The sequence below is a fragment of the Staurois parvus genome, unplaced genomic scaffold (genome assembly GCF_062004578.1).
Source record: "Staurois parvus isolate SC_StPar_1 unplaced genomic scaffold, SC_StPar_1.0 ptg000715l, whole genome shotgun sequence".
NCBI classification, from domain to species: domain Eukaryota; kingdom Metazoa; phylum Chordata; class Amphibia; order Anura; family Ranidae; genus Staurois; species Staurois parvus.
This window is the reverse complement of record NW_028318511.1, coordinates 817,930-843,115: the sequence shown is the minus strand read 5'-3', so window position 1 is coordinate 843,115 and position 25,186 is coordinate 817,930. Positions and strand designations below refer to the sequence as shown.

The 25,186-nt window shown below is 43.1% G+C and overlaps 1 protein-coding gene across 1 annotated transcript in view; it reads right to left on the bottom strand.

Annotated features, from left to right (window-relative positions):
• MOB2 (MOB kinase activator 2) overlaps nt 1-19,503 on the bottom strand; it is a 90,162-nt gene extending 70,659 nt beyond the window's left edge. The window contains exon 1 of the mRNA XM_089653527.1: nt 19,368-19,503. Coding sequence (XP_089509653.1) covers nt 19,368-19,384 — 17 coding nt within the window. The 5' untranslated portion in view covers nt 19,385-19,503. The remainder of the gene's footprint in view (nt 1-19,367) is intronic.
• Nucleotides 19,504-25,186: the final 5,683 nt, after the last annotated feature.

The window sequence follows — 25,186 nt, the reverse complement described above, 5'->3', positions numbered from 1 at the left end:
ATGAATGATTAACCTATTAAACTGGGGATAAAAAAACTAATATGAAAAGTTGTTATTCTAAAAATCTTCATCTACTTGCATATTAAAGTTATACCAGCAAGAATTAGTCCATGTAGAAAACTAGGATTTAAATCAAATCCACCCTGACTTGAAGTATTATACTCGATTCCTTTAACCCTAGACTTAATGCGCATTTACCCTTTACAGTTTGGGGGTCACACAGTTCAGAGTTTTTTTTATCCCTGCGTTCAGCTTTATCCCCACTGCCATGCTTGAATGCTACCTGGTGCAGGTTGGCACTTGGCAGACAGTACAGCAACATGAATGTAACCTAGTGCTGGTCTTTAGGTGTTAATACAGGCAGTGAGGAGATGACAACACCTCCTCACTGCCCGCCAAACTCCCTCTGAAGAATGATCTGCCACAGATTGCTCTTCAGAGGGCAGCACAAGTGTAAACTTATTGTAATAGTGTCATCCACCTAGCTGTGCGATGGGCTTTGTGTTTCAGAATTGGATGGACAGAAATACAAATTCTTTTGGTAGCGAATGCAGCTTCCTTCATTGTCTCTAATCTGTGTATTTAGCGGTTTTCCTTGAGTTCAGCTTTAAATGCATACACGTTTGATGCTGTGCTTTCAGGGGAAATCCACATATACAGGAAGAATATGCCAACTCCAATGTCTCTGGTGGGAACTGAGCCCAGAACTTCAGTCCTGCAAAACTACCAATTCTACCAAGCAAAGATAAGAGCCTTCTAAAGCCTTGAGAACATGACGTAATTATTTGCAAGCATTAATATATGTTACACAAGAAACATCTGCATTTATTAGAATATACAAAGCATCATTTCCTTTTCAGGCTTCTTACACACATTGATGAAGTGGGCACCTAACGAACTGTATGGCAAACATTACATGTCTGGGCTTCCCTACATCGAAAAGACCCCAGTCTGGGAACACTGCCGCTGACAGATTGCTAAATATAACTCAAACCGGCAACGCCATAGACGCCCAATGACATCACTTTCCAAATATAACTGAGCCCACCTGACGGAAAAGTTACGTAGTGAAAAAAAGTAACAAGTACTTCTAGTAATAAAGCCTCAACACTTTTTTTTTTATATATAACCAATACATCCCTTGACCACGGGACAACTAAAGATTTACAACAATGCCACTAAACACATTTTATTCATTGTATTGACGCAGCCTCCGGCTTCCACAAACCTTGGCTGTGGAGCACACACTGAGAACATAAGCAAAAGTCTCCCGTTTACCGTTCTTCGGACTACGTCTCATCATTTCTGATCCTGCCACGCATGCCCCCCCATCATGATTGCTAAAACCAATGGCCACTACTCCGTACTCTTACTACTTGACCTCTCTGAGGCTTTTGATATGGTTGACCATCCCCTCCTCCTCAAAAAATTCCACTCTCTTGGTCTCAGAGACTCTGCTCTCTCCTGGTTCTCCTCCTACCTATTGCAGCACTCCTTCAGCGTTACCTATAACTCTGTCTCCTTCTCTCCACTCCTTTCTGTAGGGGTCCTTCAAGGTTCTGTCCTTGGACCCCTTCTCTTCTCCATCTACACCTCCTCCCTTGGTCACTTGATAAACTCCCACGGCTTTAAGTACCATCTCTATGCTGATGACACACAAATCTATCTTTCTACTCCTCACCTCGCCCCTTCAGTCTCCTCTCTCATTACTAACCTACTAAGTGACATATCGGCATGGATGTCACTCCACTTCCTCAAACTCAATCTTTCCAAAACTGAGCTCTTGGTATTCCCCCCAGCCCGTGCCCCCTCCCCTGACTTCTCCATCAAGATCAATAACACAATCATCAGTCCCTCCCCTCATGCCAGGGTACTAGGTGTAATCCTAGACTCCCATCTGTCCTTTCACCCCCAAATCCAATCACTGTCCAAATCTTGTAGACTTCACCTCCGCAACATCTCCAAGATACGCCCGTTCTTAACCTCGGAAACCACTAAGCAACTTATCCACTCCCTTGTTATCTCTCGACTATTGTAACTCCCTCCTCATTGGCCTACCTCATCGCAGGCTATCCCCTCTTCAGTCTATCATGAATGCTGCTGCCAGACTTATCCACCTTACTAACCATTCTGTATCTGCCACCCCTCTCTGCCTATCCCTCCACTGGTTTCCCATTGCCCAATGGATAAAATTCAAAACATTAACAATAACGTATAAAGCAATTTATAACTCTGCCCCAAATTACATCAACAATCTTGTCTCCAAATATCACCCAAACCGTATTCTCCGCTCCTCGCAAGACCTACTCTCTAGCTCCCTTGTCTCCTCCTCCCATGCTCGTCTCCAAGACTTTTCCAGAGCTTCCCCCATCCTCTGGAACTCTCTACCCCAATTTATCAGACTATCACCTACTCTGCTCACTTTTAGGCGATCTCTGAAAACCTCTCTCTTCAGGGAAGCCTATCCTGCCCCTCAGCTAATAATGGAATCTTCTACTCTTCCAATCAGTCCATCCCCCACAGTTACTACCTTTTGTACCACTAGCCCCTCCCTCCTAGATTGTAAGCTCCAAGGAGCAGGGCCCTCCTTTCCCTCTTGTATTGTTGCTGTATTGTCTCTCGTTATATTGTAAAGCGCTGAGCAAACTGTTGGCGCTATACAAGTCCTGTATAATAATATAACTGATTCTGTTGCTCTGGGTTGTACATGTCAAGGATAGGGAACAGCTGCACATATTCTGGAACGTACATGTCTGGGTGGTTCCAATTGCCTTCTATAGGACCCTGCAAGCCATGAACCACCCTTACAATGGAAATCATGAGCCACCCTTTCAATGGAAATCTGGGCCATTGAACAGGGGGGGTTCGCTTGGATGCGACGTCACCACGCACACTGGGTCTGTGCTCAGGACTAAGGACTGCAGCCGGAGCGAACCTTGGTATATGATTATATGCATTATACTGGTGTCAGTGGAGACACTTTTGAATGTGAGTGTTTTGGATTGCTTTTAACAAAGTGTTTTAAGGATTTCACACTATGCAAGTTCTTTCCCCTTCTTCTCCTGCTATAAGATAAGATGGAATATATACTTTGGTGATCTTGAGGACTTCTGAAAAAAGTATCTTAAGCGCCGCAGATCGTTCCTCCCAGAGTGGAATGCTCTGTTGGCTGGTTACACGCACTGACTTTTGGCAAGTCTATGTAGTTTACAGTATATGCTGGTGGAATACACTGCATTGGTAAAGAAAAGAAGATTTTGAGAAGTTTTTTTATTGATATCTTTGGGAGATTTGGAACTATTTTTATATGAACTATTTTGATGCACATTCATTCATATGAGGATTGCATGCACACTTAACATTTTTTATGTGGGCATATTGTGATGCTGAAAATGTATATGAACCTGACACTTTGATAAATATGTAGATATATTGCACTTTAGGTTTGAGTGCAAAGAGCATATTTATGTTGTATTTTTATATTGTGATACATGTTTCATGTTGAAAATGCACATGCACTTGACACTTAAATATTTATGTAGACACATAGCACTTCTGGTTTTAATTGCAGACAGCACTGTCCTTTTACACAAACATCTTTAGTTGACTGACTGATTGATATATATATATATTTGTATAGCGAAAAATTTGTAATCCGAAACGCCGTTTCCCATAGGAATGCATTGCAAACCAATGAATCCGTTCTGCAGATCAGAAAAAAGCAAACGCTACTAAAATACCGCATAAGTTATTTTATCAAGTCATGCGGTATTTTAGTAGTGACAACCATGTGTTAATGTTTCAGCGAGGTTCCTCACTGACAGCTGAATGTAAAAGAATTGCCGGCAATTAAAATAATTTGAAAAACGGTGTGGGGTCCCCCCCTCCAAGTCCTTCAGGTCAGGTATGGATTTTGAGGTGAATTCCCACGCCAAAATAAAAAAAAAAAAAAATTAAAAAAAAAAAAAAAAAATGGTGTGGGGGGGCCCCCTCCAAAATCCAGCCAGCGTCGAGAACAGAACCTTTTTTTTCAGGTTAAAAAAACCTTAAGGGTTTAGATCTGCTTTAAAGTAAAATTGTAGTAAACAGGGACTGGTGTTAAATCACCAAGTGCCCCACACATAGAAACATAGAAAAGTAAAGTCAGGAAAAAAAAAATCAATGATCCATCAAGTGTGCTTCAATGTATTTATTTATTTTAACTTTTTTGCTCTGAGTATAGATATATGTTTGTCCCAAACATGTTTGAATCCGCTTACTGTTGACTGACTCACTACCTCTGCTGGAAGTCTATTCCAAGCATAAACTACTCTTTCGGTAAATAATACTTTCTAAAATTAGTTTTGAACTTTCTTTCTGCTAGTTTATCATGTGTTCTTGTTTTTGGCTTCAAATTGAAAATCTTGCCCTGACCCCCAAATCCTGCCTGCACTGCTCTCCATTGATCATTTCTAAAATGACTACAGGTCACTCAAAGTGTATGTAAAACTCAACAATGAGCTTTCCTTATTTGCTCCCTTTTGGCTTGTCAAAACGGAAATAAAGTCCTGCTGTGACAAACTGTTGGGAGTTCATGTTTTTTGGCAAAAGAAATATGCAAACTTTCTTTTGTTAGAAAACCTTTGCCCTACACTCCTAGGAATTTTTCTAAATAGAAGACTGAATTACCCAAAGGCCTCATACAACTCCCTGCTGGATTTATCATTATGGACATTGCAGCAAGAGAAGTGACACTTCATGCACATGAAAGCACACCCCGGCATGAACTCCATCCATAAATAAAATCTCAGTTTAGGATGGACCGATCACTTCTGACTCCAATGTAAAAAAACAAATATCTCCATCATCATTTTAAAAAAAAAAAAATCACTAGAATCCCAAATAAAAGCATTTGCATAAGCTTCAGCCCCACCATCTGTCCCCAAAGTCTATAGGGCACTCCGGGACATGGTCACATGATGACATCAAGTACAATGCAGGTCCAACAGCCCTGCATTGTACAGTAGGACGGAAAGGGACCACACATAACCCAGAAGAGGAAGTATGATGCTAGGTTCACACCTATGCTTTTGTGCGGGCAGGGCTGCTGACCTGCAGGAAACACAGGAAAAAGGTCCCTGCATCTTTTTAAAAATGCAGCCACAGGGAAATTGCATGAAGCCTTTGCACAATGCGATTTCCCTCACCAAAAGTACGCTGTATATTTTCAGATGCGTGGGGGTACCATTAAGAATCAATAGTAGCCCCACACATCTCCAAAAGAGCAGCGGCTTTGGCTGCGGGTGACTATAGGTGCAGGAATGGGTGGAATTTACATGCTGTCCCGCCCCACTAACATTGTGAACCTAGCCTCACACAGGGGTGTGGAAATTTTTTAAAAAAACTACATGTCCAGGGACTAAATCGGTGCCAAATTTACTTGTCTCTCATGACAATCTACTTGTCCAGATAAAAAAAATACATTTGAACCAAAACTGTATTTAAATCGGAGGTGCTTTTAGGAACGTCTGGGGCCTTTAAAATTAAAAGGGGCTTTATGGTGACTTAAATATATAATAATTTTAACATTGCGCTGTTTATCTCCTCCTCCCCGCCCATCTCCACCACCGTGCCCGGAAACTAGCAGGGAGGGGAGATGGTCCCGGGCACGCAGATGGGCAACCGGAGCCCTGGAGACAGTGGGCGGTTCACGCAGGGGCAGCAGAGGCTGGCACTGTGTGGAAGCAATTAGCGGCAGTGCTGCCACCCAAATGCTTCCACCTGACAAGTGAGGTATTTGCCCGCAGCAAACTGAAGGATAAAAAGAAATTACCTGCCCGGCAACCGAACCACATGTCCCGGGCATCAGGCCATATAAACTGGACATCCCTGCTCACACTTTAATTCCTCATCTGAATTGAACCTAAACCTAATGAGCATTTACCCCTTGCACAGTACAAGGGGGACACTGCAAAAGTAGTTTATTTTGTCATTCCCAGAGCTGGAATTTAAAATGTGGTAAAATGTCATTTTATAAATGTGAAAAGCTCCATGCCAAAGATATAATAAATAATTGTCCAACTGCAGTCACTAAACTCACCGTGGAGTGTGCAAGGAAACAAATGTGTATGAAAAGTCACTTTATGCATCCTGACTTTCTTTTATAAACAATCCTCAATTAGGGTTTGTTTGCACCAGATGCAGTCAAGGGTATGAAAATATGCAGTACGACTGCAAATACAAGAAAAATGAATGCATTTCAAAGAGGCTAGTTTACACCATTGTAGCGTTTTCAGGTGCAAAAAAAAAAAAATGTACAGTGTGCAGTTTTTGTTCACATGTAAATATACTGAAACACACTGCAAGCATATTTTAATGGACCTCAGAAAGAAATATTACATACACACACACACTATATTGCAAAAAAGTATTAGGATGCCTGCTGTAGGGTTCAATATTGAGTTGGTTCACCTTTTGTGGCTTTAACAGCTTCAACTCTTGAGGGAAAGCTGCCCAAAAAGTTTAGGAGGGTGTCTATGGGAATGTTTGACCATTCTTCAAGAACTGCATTTGTGAGTTAAGGCACTGATGATGGACGAGAAGGCCTGGATCGCACTCTCCACAAAGGTGTTCTATCGGGTTGAGGTCAGGACTCTGTGCAGGCCAGTCAAGTTCCTCCACCCCAAACTTGCTCATCCATGTCTTTATGGACCTTGCTTTGTGCACTGGTGCGCAGTCATGTTGGAACAGGAAGGGGTCATCCCCAAACTGTTCCCACAAAGTTGGGAGCATGAAATTGTCCAAAATGACTTGGTATGCTGACACCTTAAGAGTTCCCTTCACTGGAACTAAGAGGCCAAGCTCACCCCTGAAAAACAATCCCACACCATGTCTCCCCTCCACCAAACGTTACACTTGGCACAATGCAGTCAAGCAAGTACTGTTCTCCTGGCAACTTCCAAACCCAGACACGTCCATCGGATTGCCAGACAGAGAAGAACGAGTCATCACTCCAGAGAACATCTCCACTGCTCTAGAGTCCAGTGGCGGCATGCTTTACACCACTGCATCCGACGCTTTGCATTGCACTATGCTGGTGCAGTGGGTCCTGGGATCCTTCTGGTGCATGACAATGTCCGGCCTCATGTGGAAAGAGTATGTAGGCAGTTCCAGGAGGATGAAGAAATTGATACCACTGAATGGCCCCCATGCTCGCCTGACCTAAATCCAATAGAACACCTCTGAGATATCATGTTTCGATCCATCCGACAACACCAGGTTGCACCTCAGACTGTCCAGGAGCTCAGTGATGCCCTGATCCAGATCTGGGAGGAAATACCCCAGGACACCATCCATCGTCTCATTAGGAGCATGCCCCGATGTTGTCAGGCATGCATACAACCACGTGGGGGCCATACAAGCTACTGAGTGCCAGTCTGAGTTGCTGCAATGAAATTTCAGCAAAATGGACTAGCCTGCTGTATCATTTCTTCACTTTGATTTTTGGGGTGGCCATCTTCACCCACGTGGGATGTACAGGTATGTCGTGCAGACCATTCATATCAGTGACGGGTATCCAGATGCATAGATTTACACATGCATTCCAGTGTACCTCTGTGTGGGTATATGCTCGCACTAGGACACAGACTGAATTCTGATCTGTGCACATATACACACCCTGGTTTGTGCAGCTGGTTGCCTGTCATGACTTGAACATGCTACCTGTATGGGTCAACACAGAACACCTATGCATCCTGTGCAGGGGAAGACGGCGCTCCTTTGCACAGGTGTAGAGATTGGGACACCGATGTGAATGAGGCACCACAACCACGTAACAACACATGTAAATGTACATGCAGAACTGTGCACTGAAGACAAGGATTGCAATGTAAAAAAGTCCTTAAAAGTGAATCTTTACGCAAAACCTTTTTTTTTCTTCTTATTGGATAGAGTGGGGAAGGGTTAAACCTTCTGGACAGGTTTCTATTGTCCGTGTCCCCACTGGGGAGATTGACCCCATTATTTCTTTAGGTGACCATGGTCCAAAATTTTAGAGTTGCCCTCAGAACAAAAATCTTCCTGTTCTAGGGACAACCGCCTAACAACAAAATTTGCCTCTGTTTGGTTTCCTCTAACTTCCTGTTGCAACTCTGGGACAGGAAGTGAGGGGAAGTTTCCACTACGGTACAAAGAAAGAAAAAAATAACATGTTAGGGGTTTTAACCCTTCCCCATTCTATCCAAAGCTAAATAAAAAAAAAGGTTTTGACTGTAGATACACTTTAATGCAACAAATCCCCCTGATGTCAAAGTGACATTATAAGCAGTACTGGGTGACCAGCACTGCTGTACACAATAGCCCTGCACAAAAGAGAGGTCACCAGGTTTACAAGCATACAGTTTGCAGACTATTCTAATAATACAAGCATGACTTTGGATATCCAAACAGGAGCTCATTTTACATCCCATTCCTACACCAAAAACACATTTCACTTTGTGACAGTAAAATTCACAGCACCCACACTTTTAGAGAGGAAGGGTATGACCTGCTAGAGAAAAGTCCATAATAAGCACCTTGTAATAAATACTAAACCATTTAAAGCACATGCATGGTCTGCCTATGAGAACATGAGATTACAGACATCCACGGTCATATGCAAGGGATATTTAATGCCAATTAAAATCAAGATATTGTCTAATGATCAGCTGCTTAACGTAGCTATATAAAAACTTTTTTCCTAGTCTGGGATGTATTGGGGAACAAGATAGAGAAACCAGACTTCACCTGTCATTTTCAAAGGCGGGAAAAATAATACTCTGACAGGTTGCTTTGAGCAATGCCAGTGTGTATATATCAGGCTAAGACGTAGATGAATTGGAGCTTTTTGCATAGTTACATTGGTCCAGCCTGGATTGTAAGAATACATATGCTATACCTGGCTGATTCCTATGGAAGCTGAGAATCACCCTGCTACCAAAATGATTCTCACGGTCTTCTGGGTCCTGTGCTGACCAGCTGCCCTGCTGAACTCTTTGTATGTAATTGAATGAATGCAAAGAGTTCTCTGATTGGATGTGTGGGTAGCAAAATAGCTGTCTGCCTCTCCACCTCATCCAATCAAAGAATGCTTTACATTCATTGAGATAAATGCATAGCAGTCTCTGAACAGTGCTCGTGCCAACAAGAACCCCCTGTATTGGCATGGGATATGGAATACAGCAAGAACCACTGTGGTAGCAGCAGCTCCTACAGCGATTGGCTAAAAGCAGGTCCACAGAAGTGCACTTCTGTGACCTACAAGACAAGTATAGCCCAAAAAAGATTTGGCCAACTTCTCCTTTAAAATGCATTTCAGTGCTTTCTTTTTTACCTTTACTTTAAACTCTATGTAACTTTATGCACAGCAGTGCGCTGTGATGTATTATCACATAAATGCAACATGCCCCACTTTTGTTTTCAGCGCAAACCAACGCAGCATGTCGGTGTGAACTGAAACAATAGGACATAAGGCAAATTGCCTTGTCTATGCATTGGGACTGCATTGGACAAGCTGTCCAACAGGGCAACAGTAAATGAGCCCTAAAGGATTTATGGAGCAGATGTTTCCCACATGTAAGCAGTTATTTTATACACCAACTTCTGAAATATATAGGTCACCATTAAAAGCAGAATTCCAGCTAAAAACAAGATAAAACCAAATAGTCCATTAAAGCAAACCTTCCATACCAAAGGAAAGGTCTGCTTTTTTACATGGCCCCTGATTTGCAAAAAAATAAACCTTTTACTTTGATGTGGAGGGTTCACTTAGAGGGGAACTACATTGTATCTGAGCACCACAAACCAAAACTGCTATTTAATTCATTTCTGTTATTCAAAGCAATATCAGCTATCCATCCATGTCTCCATGCATCATTTTTTCTGAGAAATCATTTTGAAAAACACCCCCCAGCATTTCTGCCTGCGGCCATCTTAAGTAAGGGCAGATGATCCATGTAAAATTTACTTCCTGGAATCCATTTGCCCTTAGCTCAGGCATACAGGCAAGAGGGTGTGCTTAGCTCAGTAATCCCCTCCTTCCTTCCTGAAGACTTCTGGGATGTATGACATCATTTGCCTAGGCCTGGAAATCAGGAAGTAACTAAAGAAATATAAAAAAAAAAAAAAGTTTAAAACAATATAATATACTTTCCTATATATTTACTAATATTAGCCACATAAGGATTACAAATAATCAATGTTGATTGAGAGTGTGAAGTTCCACTTTAACTAAAAAAAACAAAACAAAAAAACAGCTTTTAAAGCGGACTTGTACCCAGAAGTGGAAGCTCTGCTTGTTTTCCACTCCCCTCCCCCCCTGCCATATTTGGCACTTTTTTTGGGGGGGAGCGGATACTTTGTTTTGAAGGTACCTGCTCCCACTTCCGGCTCAGTTCGCCACAGCGAAATGAGCTGGAAGTTCAGCCCCCTCCTTCCTCCTGCAGTCTTCGGGGACACTTCACAGGTCCCAGAAGACTGCCGAACTAATCAGGATGCACAGCACAATTAGCACATGCGCAATGGGAACCAGATTGTGAAGCCGCAAGCTGTCACAGTCTGGTGCCCACAGTTGAGATGCCGGCATGAGGGAGAGGAGGGAAGGCACAGGTGAGCACATCGGTGGGTGTGTGTTTAATAAACACACAAATGGAGCTCTGCTTTAATAAACTATTCAGCTTTGTTCCCCACATTACTTTTTTCTGCCACTAGGTGCCCTTGGTTTAATATTCAATAGAATTCAAACTAATTCCTCTGAATCTAGGCTGTCATGTCTGTGACTGGACAGTGAATGGGGAAGCAGCATAGTAAAAAGCTCATTTCAGTCACTCTGCTTTCTTCAATCAAGCATGATTGGCTGCTTGTGCTGCGTCTAGCTCTCTAATGCCGGCCATAGACAGTTCGAAAATCGGCCGAAAAAAAAAAAACGGCCAATTTTCGCACTGTTAGTGGGTTGATTGGTTGGCTGTTTTTCGGGTTTTTTGCACAGGTTTTTTATCGGTCATGTTGGAAAATTTGCGACCAATTTTGACGATCGGCTGATTTTCCCGGCAATGATGGGAAAATTGGCTGATCGTTTTACCGATAAAAAATTCGCGCATGAGCCATGACCTGCAAGGGACAGAAGTTAAGGGGTGAACTTTATGATTTAGCGTTGGTGGTAACATCGGCCGAACTAACGACCGATTTTTCTTTTTTTTTTCCACAAAATCGGCCGATGTTCGACCCGTCTATGGCCTGCATTAATCTGAACTCTGCTGTACACACTGCAAGAGGCTGTGGGGCAGTTGTGAAATGGCGCTACTGAGCTGAAAGGGTCTTGTGAAGTACTGCCCACTGAATGAAACAGGAAAAATTTTAGCCACAATGCAAAGCATCACGAACACAACTTATGTATACCTCCATCCACTCCCCTTGCAACTTAAGTGGTAGCGGTTGGGGGCAGTAAAATGCAGCTCAACCACATGTTTTTATTGCCCAACCCCCCCCACCCTTTCCCAACTGCAAGTGGCAACCTAGACTTACTTATACAGGCCATAGACGGGACATTTATCAGCTGAATTGTCGGCGGATAAACGAAAAATCGGTTGTTGCTGCCACCAATGCTTACGAAAAACGGCCGTTTTTCTTAGATTTTCCAGCATGACCGATAAAAAGAAACGAGAAGAACTGCAAAAATCACTGATTATTCATTCGGCCGACAATTTGGCCAATAAACGTCCCGTCTATGGCCTGCATTTCTCTGCTTGTAATAAAACAAATACTGATTCTTGAGTTAAGTTACAACAGTTTCGTGACTATAGTTTTAGCTTTGTAAAGACAGGAGAGACAGAAGTTTTAATTTCTTTTAATACAAATCCCCCAGGACAAAGAACAATGCACAATAGAAGAAGCCACTATTTCAGCAAAAAGATCATTTCAACATATGGCTTCAGAAAGTACTGATTATATATACATTGATAAAAGCACTAGGAAAGAAAAATGATTTAAGAAAGAAAAAAAAAATAGACGCATTGTACACCTTGTTCCTGGGAACTGTCCAGTCCTGAACACACATCCTTCTTCTAAAAATAAATGACACCCTTTGAAGGTCAGCTCAACCCAAAATTGATATTTCAGCTTTTTGATGACTGTTGCCAAAACAGAATCATATGCTTCATGTGGACTTGTTACAAGATATTCCCAACAGATTTCCCAGTCCCACCAAACTGTTACAGCCATTACACTTCCACCACTGCAGATTCTCCTTCCTGTAATCTGACACAAGAAAAAGGAGGATGACTCAATCCTATGGGCTCATGAACATCGACGTATGTGCAGCGGACAGCATAAAATATGCCTGGGAGCCCCAATGCAGCATAATTCTACCCAAAGGAATGAATGACAAAATACGCTGTACATGGGTACATGAATGTACTTGTGTTTACAGGCACATATGTATGGACACCCATGCACGTCGCCCTGTAAAAGCAAGAACCAGCAATTACACAAAGAACGGAGTACAGCATATTTATTTATTCATCCCTATGGCAGGATTAAGCAACAGCTGGGGATGCTGGTCACCACAATAACAGGCTCACGTAATGCTGTACGCATATATCCCTGTAAATACAGTATGTTTGTGTTCATGAGCCCCAAAACTTTGTCACTACTAGTTCCCCCCCTTATTAGTATTGAACGATCATGTATGAATCTATCTGTTCAGTCGTATCGGACTCCCAGTAATTCTAGGAGCCAGCACTTTGAATACAAGTCGGATATGCTCAAGAGCCTTTTTGCATAGAATTTTCTTGACAATTTTTTTTTACGCATTAGGTTACAAGGTCTTTCCAGAACCCTCCCCATATGCACGGCTTGGGACTGAAATGTAGAATGTGACCACATATGTGCACAGCTGATTCACAGACACATACTAGGGCCAAATTCGACAGCAGCCAATGAATCTACCAAGCACTACTGGAGTGTAGACAAAAGCCCAAGTACCCCAGTGCTGCGAGGTATAAGTGCCCAACACTACCATCACACCACCTGCCTGGAGTTTGCATGTTCTCCCTGTGCCTGCGTGGGTTTCCTCCAGGTACTCTGGTTTCCTCCCACACTCCAAAGACATGCGATTTGCATAGACATCTGTGTCAGATGTCTTGCAAAATGAAAGGAAATTGGAAGGTCACTCGATTTTGAAATCGTGCAACTTCACTGTAAGTCGCACAATTTCAAAATTGAATTTGATGTGACCGGGGGCTTAGGGTTGGTTCACACCATGTCCACACATGAATCACACAGGAACGTGCTGTGCAATTCAGACAACATGCAAAACACACTCTGAGATCTGCAGCGGGTGTGAATAGAAAGCCAACGACACGCCAACTCCCAACCATGGCACCACCTACGTGGAGTTTGCATGTTCTCCCTGTGCCTGCGTGGGTTTCCTCCGGGTACTCCGGTTTCCTCCCACACTCCAAAGACATGCTGGTAGGTTAATTGGATCCTGTCTAAATTTGCCCTAGTATGTGTATGTACTAATATAATTTAGGGACCTTAGATTGTACGCCCCTTGAGGGTTAGGGATTGATGCGAATGTACAATATATATGTAAAGTGCTGCGTAAATGGACGGCGCTTTAAGTACCTTAAATAAATACCTTAAATAAACACTATGCCATTGTGCTTCCCAATGTACCATCAAAGAACTGCTCAATAACTGACTGAACCCCACTTACTACTCCGATTAAAAGTTTTGCATGACAGCCATTATAAAAAGAAAAATGTGTGTAAATTCCTGCACATGGGTGTAACTGTTACAGCCATCGTGACATCATAAAAAGTATGTGCTTTTTTTTCTTTTTTTTAACACATACTTTCTTTTTCTGATGTTTTTTTCCTGCAGTTCTATCTGGGCTTGGTTGTGTGGTCAGCTTAGTATATCATCTATAGTTAAACATGCTACATCCACCTGCTTCCCTTCCTATGCGGTGCTCAGGCTGTGGAAGAGTTAAGCACTAAGAATAGAGCAGATCAAAAGACAGCACATATATGCGATGACAGCTCAGAAGAGAAGGTCGCAGGATCCACATATACACACTGGGGTCGATATACTAAAACTGGAGAGCGCAAGATTTGGTGCAGCTGTGCATGGTAGAGCCAATCTGCTTCCAACTTCAGCTTGTTCAATTAAGCTTTACCAAAAAAAAAACTGGAAGCCGATTGGCTTCTATGCAGAGCAGCACCAGATTTTACACTTTACACGCTACAGTTTTAGTAAATCAACCCCAGCATGTCATGGCACAATATCCTGCTCCTGTGTTTATTACATACCTTTATGGACCACTACAGGTCTCCTTTCCTCTACTGGTCTTAGACAAACTGTAATACCTTGCTACAAGAAATCACAATCCAACATTCAGCAGCTTAGGGCGGTCAGATTAATTAAAGCTCATGCAAGATTGGTTGCCTGGAACAATGCTCAACCAATACTGCAAACCTACTGCAAGTAACACGAAAGTAGTAGGCTACTCAGGACATAGCACTGTACTGTGGCATGTGGCAGTTCCATCTTAGCCTCAGATGCAGTCGGGAGTGACGAAACGCGTCGAAACTTGACATCGGACATAAACCAGAAGTTAATGAGCGGCCATTTTGGAAAAGATTTTCATGTAGTTTTTGCCAGTAGGAGTTTATGCTAAGACACCTTGCTTGCTTGTGAGCATAACTTTATCATTAAAGAACAACATCCATATTTATTGTCTACTACACGATTTGAAGTTTATTTTGTCACATATTATGATGCCATTCTGAATCGGACATGCGACGGAGTGAGAGGAGCCCCCTCTTTGTGCAAGTGGACTTTTATCATTTGTGGAGGAAGAGGAGTTTACCACTTGGGAAAGAAAGAACGAAAGAAAAGAAAGGAAAGAAAGAAAGAAAGAAAGAATTTTCTAATAGAAGATATCTGCACAATTGTTTTCTTTGACACAGAGACGCTGAATAAGAGTTGGACTATATATTTGTGACTTTTGGGGGAGAAAGTATAATTTGGCATCTGGGGCTATTTTTCACTTATTGTATTAGTATTTAGTAATACATCGATACACTTAACTACATGTGGCAGTTCCATCTGCTGAACTAAACCTGGCCATACATTATACAATTTTCTTGTTCAATTTCCTTTAGCTTTACCTTCAACTATGTAGTGCAAGGGTCTGCCTGAGCGCATACAAAGTGAAGTGTTTAGGTTTGACCTCATATTATATGGTTTTGGTAAATCTAAAGGAAAATTGTACAAGAAAATATTAGAATGTATGGCCAGCCTTACAGACAGAACATGGGCACTATCCAAAACCCACAAATGCACATATGTTGTTATATCTGTACTGTTCTTAAAGAATACATGAAGCCAGAAGTTTTTAAACACTCAGGAGGTACCAACAATGAACATAACTTTTTTTTTCTTGAAGATCTGTAGGTTAAAGTGGAATTCCAGTTTACATCTAACTTACCTTAAAACTGTCCCTTCTCCCTCCTAACACCTATGCTAACCTGTTTATATATGTACCTATTTTCAGGCCACTCCAGTCCAGGCATATGATCAGCTCCACCTGTATGGCTGCAGAGAGGAGGGACCACCAACAACAGATGGGTCATTGAAGTCTATGGGCGACAACAACGTTTTAGACTTGACTAGCCGCTGTCGGTCACCTCTCCTCCCCTCTGCAGCTGCCACTGGCTGACACAGCGGAGAACACGTGACTTGACGAGAGTAGCCTGAAATAGGTAAGTATGTACATTTTTTTGACACAGGTTTGTTAGCATAGGTGTTGGGGGGGAGGGGCAGTTTTAAGGTTAGTTAGGTGTAAGCTTGAATTTCACTTTAATATATTGATACTGCCATTTATTTCAGCAGTCATGTGACCCAGCATCTGGCCACTGCCAGCAACTTTAGTCAGGGCCAGGGGAGTGCAGACTTGATGACAACTCTACCGCAGCATTAGAAGTCTTTCAACAGAGTTGTCACCCAGTCACAGAAAGCTTAAAATACATCTAAGCTAAATAAGATTTGTTCATTTTGAATAATAACATATAATTAAACAGCAGGTATGTTTGTTTTTTGTATGTCACTTGAATCCCACAGGGGAGATTTTCCTTGACTTCCTTTCCTATTGACACAACAGAAATCATCTTTAAAGACAGTTGTCTGTGCTCAAATACATATAAATATATATATGACATGAGAATTGCTTAAGGGATGATGTGACCATATGTTTAGCACCTCATGTGTTATATACTTAATATATGTAAGCTGTTTGGATTTGAGAGCAGACATTTTTCTTTTTGAATTGCGTAGTCCATGTAACCAGACCTTAGCCTGCAGCTCTCCTTCAACTTTGCCTGTCTGCCCGATATTAGCACCGTATGTCCATTAAACTATGCTATAAGCAAGAAGTATTTGGCATTTTGCACAGCAGTGCAGCATTTGACCAGAGAGTAATACATCGACAGCTTGAACGAGCATTTCATTTTATGCAACCCAAAAATCACTGTTTTTATGCAAACGTATGCTACAACTAAGTAAGGGTGTATAGCAGTATTCAGAGGATAATTCAGAATTTATCGTGTTTACAGGACCCTTATATATCAGCCCATACTTGGTGACAGACCGTATCACCTTGCCCTGCACTACATAGAAGATTATCCACAACCTGTCACCATTCTACTATGGATCCCATATAACCCATCCTTATCCTTCATATAACCCTTTCCACTGACAGCTCAGCTGTGCATTTGCATGTTAGCACCTATGTATCAGATGGCCTCTGCTCCCCGCCACTCACCTCTGCCCCTGGATCATCTAGAACACCCCAGATAAACCCGACACACCTTGTCTTTCAGGTCAGCCCTGTCTACCTTTCACTATTGCCATCAGGACACCCATAACCTTTTACTGCTGTATTGTTCACCCTAGTAATCACTACTGGTTGCATTTCCCACTGTGCTCTGTGTGTTATCACATATATTCTCTTCCCGTGAGATCATCCTGTTCCTTTTAGCCTTTCTCCACTTCCTCATTATCACTAATACATATAGCCCACAGTGCACGCCACCTCCTCCTGGTCCTGATAACAGTCCTATGCTTCCAAAGCAGTTCTCCGACCTGACCTTATGCTGACCTATGAAGGCCAAATCTACCCCTTGCCTATCATCTTGTCCTACACAGTTCTAGCCAGCGCCTGCTCATTAGCCTCCATTTATGGCCACAGGCACCTATGCTCTCACCTGGGTCACTGACGTCTGCACCCAGTACTATCTATAATAATACCCCAGGACACCAAGATACCCCACCCTTCAGGATAGCCCTGCCCACCATCTCCCCCCCCCCCCCTCACCTGCTACTACTGCCCCCTGAGCCCTAATAACCTTTCATTGCAATCTCTACATATCGGATTTCCCATTGTCCCATGTGTTATCACTTTTCTTGTGTCTAGTGATCAGACACACTGCTCCCCATGTAGCCTCTCTACTCACTGCCATTAATTCCAATAGCCAGCACGTCAACTCTTGTTCCTGATGACAGCCACATTCTGTCCCCCATCTGATCAACCCACCTGTCACTACTGTAATAGGTCTCATTTCATATTGTCCTGTGTGTCATATCCCTGGTGTTAAATCATACGACTCCCTATGTTATCTCTACCCTACTGGTCATTGTGGTTCATCCATACAGCTCACAAGTAAGCCATGTCCACTATCTGGTCACCTGCCAGTACTCCCCCTGCACCCCCTCCCATAACATTTCACTGTAACCTCTACAGGTCATATGCTCTATTGCATCCTGTAAGGTCACCCTGCTTCCTATGTAGCCTCTCAGTTCAAAAATAAACCCCAGTCCCCCTACCCCATCTGATCACCCTGCTCATCACTCCTGAACCCAACCATGACACTTCACTGTAACCCCTATAGGTCCAAATTCCCATTGCCACCTGTATGTTATCCTGTGTCAGTTCGCTCTGCTCCCTATGTATCCTCTCCTTATTGTGGTCCATTACACAGTCCACCTATCACCCCCTGTCCCTGATCACAGCCTTACCCCCCACCCGATAGCCCCACCTATCACTATATCTCTGCACCCCTAATAACCTTTCCATATAACAGGTCATATTCCCCATTGCCCCCTGTGTGTTATTCTGTGTCAGATCCCTCTGCTCCCTATCTATCCTCTCCTTATCATAGTCCCCTACATCCCCAATAACCTTTCCATATAACCCCTGCAGGTCATATGTCCCATTGCACCCTGCCTCAGATCACCCTGCTTCCTATGTAGCTTCTCAATTCACATGTAGACCCCTGTCCCTTGATGACAGTCCTGCCCCTTTACCTGAGCACCCTGTCACTCCTGGACCCCCCATGACCTTTCACTGAAACCCCTACAGATCTTATTTCTCATTGCTCCGTGTCACATCTCTGCTCCCTATGTTTCCAATCGTTATCACGGTGCAGTATACAGGCCACATACCACCAGCTGTGCCTAATGACAGCCCTGCCCGCCATCTGATCCCCCCACCCCCAATAACAGGTCATATTCCCCATTGCCCCGTGTGTTATCCTGTGTCAGATCCCTCTGCTCCCTATGTATCCTCTCCTTATCATGGTCCATTATACAGTCCACAAGTCACCTCCTGTCCCCGATGACAGCCCTGCCCCCCATCTGATCCCCCCACCCCCAATAACAGGTCATATTCCTTATTGCCCCCTGTGTGTTATCCTGTGTCAGATCCCTCTGCTCCCTATGTATCCTCTCCTCATCAGGGTCCATTATGCAGTCCACAAGTCACCTCCTGTCCATGATGACAGCCCTACCCCCCATCTGATCCCCCCAGCCCCAATAACAGGTCATTTTCCCCATTGCCCCCTGTGTGTTATCCTGTGTCAGATCCCTCTGCTCCCTATGTATCCTCTCCTTATCATGGTCCATTATACAGTTCACAAGTCAACTCCTGTCCATGATGACAGCCCAGCCCCCACCTGATCCCCCTCCTGTCACTCCTAGACTCTCATGATCTCTGTGTCCCTTACAGGTCTTATTCCCCATTACCCCTTGTGTGTCACCCCATGCCCTGTGTCAGCCCCCTTCTGCTCCCTGTCTGTCCTCTCCCTCTCCTTGTCATTCATACAGCCCACATGTCTCCTCCTGTCCTCCCACATCAGCTCTCCCCCATACTGCCCTATGGAGGCCCTCTCACCCTTCTGCCCCTTGCCCTTCATCTTGTCCTGCCCTGTCCCAGCACATCAGCCTGCAGTCACCCTTCATGTCCTGTCACCTTTCCCCTCACCCTGCACTCTATCCACCCCCCTCCGGCTTACCCCATAAGCCACTCCATGTCTGCCGCCCCCTCCGGCTCAGCTCATCCTCGGGGTCTCCCGCTCCCCGGCTCCAGCTCCGGCTCCGGCGGAAGTAAACACAGCACCGCCCGCAGCACGCACACTTCCGGGTCCGACGTCACCCGGCGGAGAGCAGCATGGGAGGAGGAGGGTGCGCGGTGCATTGTGGGGGCAGTCGGGGCAGCCCTGCACGCTGCAATGTGCCCTGTCATGGGGAGCTGTCAGTATGTAGGTGCTGAGCGGTGTGTATGTACACCCCTAGTCGTCCTGCTGGGCCCCAGTCACCACACACTATATGACATTCAGCAGTCTCACATGTAAAAAGGAGACCCTCAGCTGGATTCACTCCTATGCTTCTGAATTAAAAGCTATGAAAATGCATTAAAACACATCAACGTATGGCACTTACAGTACAACTATAGGCAACACTTGTTTTTTTATTTACTATAGCGCAAGGGAGGGTTCTAATAATATAACTCCTGTCAGATTTTTTGTTTGCCATCTCTGTCCCATTGGGGAAATTTCCCTTAACTTCCTGTCCCATAGCCAAAACAGGAAGTGACAGGAAATCTCTGCAAATAAAGGTAAATACTTAAGGACCCCAGGTCACCATAACCAGTGTCCCCATTGGAAGATTTCCCCTTTATTACATTTCTAGGGACAACCCAAAATTTGGGATTTTCTTTTCACTTTTAATGATAATGGTAAATAGGATGAATCTCCCTAACAGGGACACAGACAGCAATAAAAACTAACAGGGGGTCTAATCCATCCCCATTCTATCCAAAACTAAACAAAAAAAGGTTTTCCTCTAGTTATATTTTAAGGCTTCATTCACACCTGCACATTCTGTCAATGCATGCTCAACTGTGTGTTTACATAATGCGCTAAAAACGTCACATTTGCGGCGTCATTCCACGTTAGTGACACCCTAACTACAGCAAGAAGACGTTTGCTTTGCCCCAAGGAAAAACAATTGCAGCAAAACACGCAAAGGATCGACTCAGCGAAAAGATACACGAGCTACTTTGCTGCATTTGTTGCGTCTGTTGAAATGAATGGGCTGCTGTAGGCATGTGGTGCAAAACCGCGCAAGCAAAAAAAAAAAAATACATAAAGGCGCTAAGCCCTGGTTCACATATCCACGTTCCTGCGATCCGTGTTTTGCGTGGGCACGAGAGCCCATTCATTTGAATGGACTCCCATGCCCTGGGACACGCAGGGGAGAAGTCCCTGCACTTCTTCTGAAAATGCAGCCCGCACAGGAACCGAGGTTCCCAGTACGGTTGCGACTTCCAGTGCGGGCGGCATGCCATTAGAATTAATGGCACCCGCGGGCGGGTCCGCATTCCACTGTGCGGGTTGTGCACAGTGGAATGCGGACCCACGGGCGGGTGCCATTTTTGTGCACATCCGAAGCTGCACCACCCGCACATATGTGAACCTAGCCTTAGTCCTCATGCACACTGGATGTTTTTACAGCTGCTGTTTTTGGCTTTTGATGGTTTTTTCTACAGCCAGTAAACCCCCCAGCATGTTATTCTATGTGTCCATGCACACACAGACTGTAATCAATGTTTTTGCTGGAAAAACCCCCCAGAACTAGTGGGTTTCTAGAGGAGTTTTTTTAGCTGTAAAAACACTCTAATGCTGTAAAATGCCTCAAACCGGTGTTTTTGGACTTTTTTTGACCAAAAAAAAATATTTTTTTGGTAAAAAAAGCGCTAAAAACGCGGAAAAACGCCACTAAACGTTAATGCAAAAATACTAAAAAAAGCTCATGTTTTTAATGTGACTTTACACAGCTAACATTCCCAGCCTTACAGCGCTGAGCGAACTATTGGCGCTTTATAAATACTGTATAATAATAATAATTATCGAAATGTCCAGTGTGCATGAGGACTAATGCAGGCCATAGACGGGGAGATAACCGGACTTCTTTTTTTAGAAAAACGAAAAATCGGTCGTTCAATCAGCCGACGTTACCACCATTGGTAAAAAAAAGTCAGCTGATTTTCGTCCCATCTACGGCCATTATAACAGTGAAGTGTCCCTGCAGAGAGCTCCGCTATTATATTTGACATTTAAAAGTATAGCAAAGTTGCAACATTGTATCTATTTGTATGCATTTCGGATACAGATGTTTCTATTCGGATACAAGTGGATACAATGTTGCAACTTTGCTATACTTTTAAATGTCAAATATATTAGCGGACGAGCTCTCTGCAGGGACACTCCACTATTCTATTTGACATTTAAAAGTACAGATGTTCTTTTTCTTTTGTCTTCATCTTCTTCTGTTTCTTCTTTTTCCTCTTCGTCTTGCAGGTCACGGCTCATGCGCATTTTTTAATCGGTAAAAAGATTGGCCGATTTGCCCATCATTGCCGTGAAAATCGGCCAATCATCAAATTCGTCCAATTTTTTTCCAACTTCACAGATTAAAAAAATGTGTCAGAATCACGAAAAAATTATTCTTTTAGACGAATTTTCGGCCAGTTTTCTCCCCCGTCTATGGCCTGAATTAGTGTGAATGGGGTGTAAGTCTACTTACACACCAGGCATTTAGCCCCTGTGCATCCAATCCTGGTGCTGCCCCAAGTCCTGCTGCCTGTCAAAGTGTGGCTGGTTAAAGCATAACTTCACCCTAAAGTGAAAGTTCAGTTTCAGGCGCTCTTCCCCCCCTCCTCTTCTATTTTTGGCACATTTTGGAGGGTCCCTGGTTTTGGATCACCGCCGAAGATCCACTGGAAGTTCTCTCCCCCCTGCTGCCTGACAAGAACCTTGTTGGACACATCAAAGGTCCCTGAAGGCTGCAGGACCATTCACAAAGCACAGCGTGGCTCACGTATGTGCAGGGGGAAGTTGTCTGTAAGGGCCGGTTCACTCTATAGAAATGCACTCCAGGTGTATTCCGGATGCATTTATGCATGTGCGTGTTTGGCACATTACGGTGCATTTTTGATGCTTTCCAGATAATTTTTTCCCCCTCTCTCTTTTTCTTCAGAAAAAGGAAAAAAAGGACATAATGGGACTTTACTGGTGCAGTAACGGACAGTAAATACAACTAGCAATGGCATTGTATAAAAACAATAAATAACTAACCAGCCCAAATAGTAACGGCATAATCTTCTATAGCATAATTCTAGTAGCAATTTTGGCAAACCAGAGAACTCCGGACACGGACTTGAGGAATACAACTGATTTATTAAAAACAGCTCTGTTTTGACTCAACAGATGGCTTATGCTCTCATCTGCTAAGTGAGTTATAGAAAACTTCTTAGAAGCGTATATACCAACGATTACGTCACAAAGCATACATTTCTTCCTTCACTTTCTATATTTTCAACAGGCCTCCTAAACTCTGCAGAATAACCTTGGACAGCAGCTGCAGATAAGAATACCAGCTACGAACCGGTAAACCGGTATTATTCACAGGAAATAAGGGAGGGGGGAAGATGAGTCGAAAACCTTGCAAGCAGATACTGTTAGAAATGTTACAGTTTAAAGGGGAACTCTGCCATATCTGGGTACTACCACATAATATCCTCCAATGGTCGACGCGTTTCACTTGTTGGCTTTGTCAGGACCCAGTAATTGGAGGCAAAGAGATTAGATGCCTTAGCTAAGAGAAAAAAAAAATATATATATATATATACATACACATAAATCATTAATCATACAGCATAAGTTTCACAAAACACCATAAGTCTTATAAACGAAAACTGTTCTCCAAAAAACTCACATATCAACATAGACCACACAGGAAGTCAAAAGAGTGGTCTCGAGTGAGTATCCAAATCCAAAGCCCCTCCCAATGTCCCTAGTCAAATAGTATCCTAGTACAAAGAACAAAGAAAGACAATCCCAATGAAGGGGGAGATATAAAAGGGGAGAGGGATGGTAAACTATGCTATGGAAGATTATGTCGTTAGTATTTGGGCTGATTAGCTATGTATTGTTTGTATACAATGCCATTGCAAGTTGTATTTCAAATAAATATGTACATTTATAAATACGAGTCTGTCCAGTACTGGACCGGTAAAGTCCCATTATGTTCTTTTTTTGCTTTTTCTGAATTGCTTATTAGGGATGAGGCACATATGCAGTCTTTAACACAATATTCTCTTTTTCTTCAATTTAAATAGAGACCTGCATTCCAGTGCCTTCCGGTGCATTTTTTAAGTGTTTTACCGCGTTCCAGTACAGTTCTCTGCAGGAATAATGCAGCCTGTTCTACTTTGTTTCTTCATCTGGACCTCACTGGATCTGCAAGCACGGATGTGAACTATGACATTGACAACCAAATAACCTCTGCATTTTGGATGCAGAAAAAAAGCAACTGAAACACATGAAGTGTGAGCTGGCCCTAAAAGCCACAAGGAATCACAGCCAGCTGCTCCAAGTAAACATGCTGGCATTGGGGACCCAAAGTGCTGGATCCCTTGACATGTAAGTGTCCTTTTATTAAAAATCAGCAGCTATAGTATTTGTAGCTGCTAACTTTTATTTATTTATTAACCTCCCTGGCGGTATTCCCGAGTGTAGCTTGGGGTAAAATTTGAGTACCAAGAGCAGTAACCCCGAGCTACACTCGGGCTTACCATGCGGCGTTGCTCAGGGAATCCCTGCAGAACTTACCTTGTCCTTGTCCCACGATGTGTCCCCTGCAGCGTCCCCGGCCATCTCCTCCGGCCGATGCCGGCATCCGGCTTCCGTGTTCCGGTCCCTGTGACGGCGGCAAATTTGAAATTTTTAAAAAATGTCATTTTTAAAAAAATGATTATTACATAGTAAAACATTGCTGTTTCAATGCATTTCACATACATTTTGTCCCTAGTGCTTTGTCCTGTGCCCTGCCTGCATTTTGACTGTTCTTTCTGCCTGGAAACTTAGAAAAGTCCATGGCGTCCAAAAAGCATCCCTTTAGGTCAAAAGCAGTTTTAGACCAGCTAGAGAACAGCGATAGTAAATCAGAACAACTTGCAGAATTGAGTGATAATGATTCATGGGGAAATTCGTCATCAGACACTGAAAACGATTTTGCGACTTTGCTCAGCGATGTGCGAATTTGCCTCTGTATTTTACATTTCAGTGTTTTTGGTTTGATTATATTATTGAATTAAATTTATTATTATATTATTATTTTTTATGATTATTTATTAAATTAAAATTTATGATTTCGTGTTTCAAATTTTATCATACCCGGGATGTTTACTAGACTCTTGTTCGTACAGATTTCAGTGAGTTATTCCTAAAAATTACAGCCTACAATAAAAACTACATATTTCCATGCAAAAAAATGGTACCGCTTTTAGCACAAAAAAATCGTAAATAATCATACCGCCGAGGAGGTTAAGAAATACACTGCAGTGGGACAGGGCTGAAAGCTGTGCTGAGTGGTACTTGTGTTTCGGGCCCTATGCACTCAGGGACGTACAGTAGACATGTGCGGTTCGTTTCATTCCAAATCAAAATTTGGGCAAATTTTTCGTTATTTGGAGATTTGGATGTATCCAAATTTCCAAATTACAATAGTAATGAATTCAAACTGATCCAAAATAACAAAACTTTTTTTGGTAAAAACCGCAAATGTGGAAAAACGCGGCAAATGCTGCTAAACGCTAATGCAAAAACGCTGAAAAACTCACATTTTTAACGTGACTTTACACAGCTAACCTTACCACGTTATTAAAACGCTGTGTGCATGGAGACTTATGTACCGTGACAGTGTGGTGATCTCTCATGATGTAAAAAGGATATTATGTCGTCCAGGGTTCTCAACTTAACAGGTTGAGGGG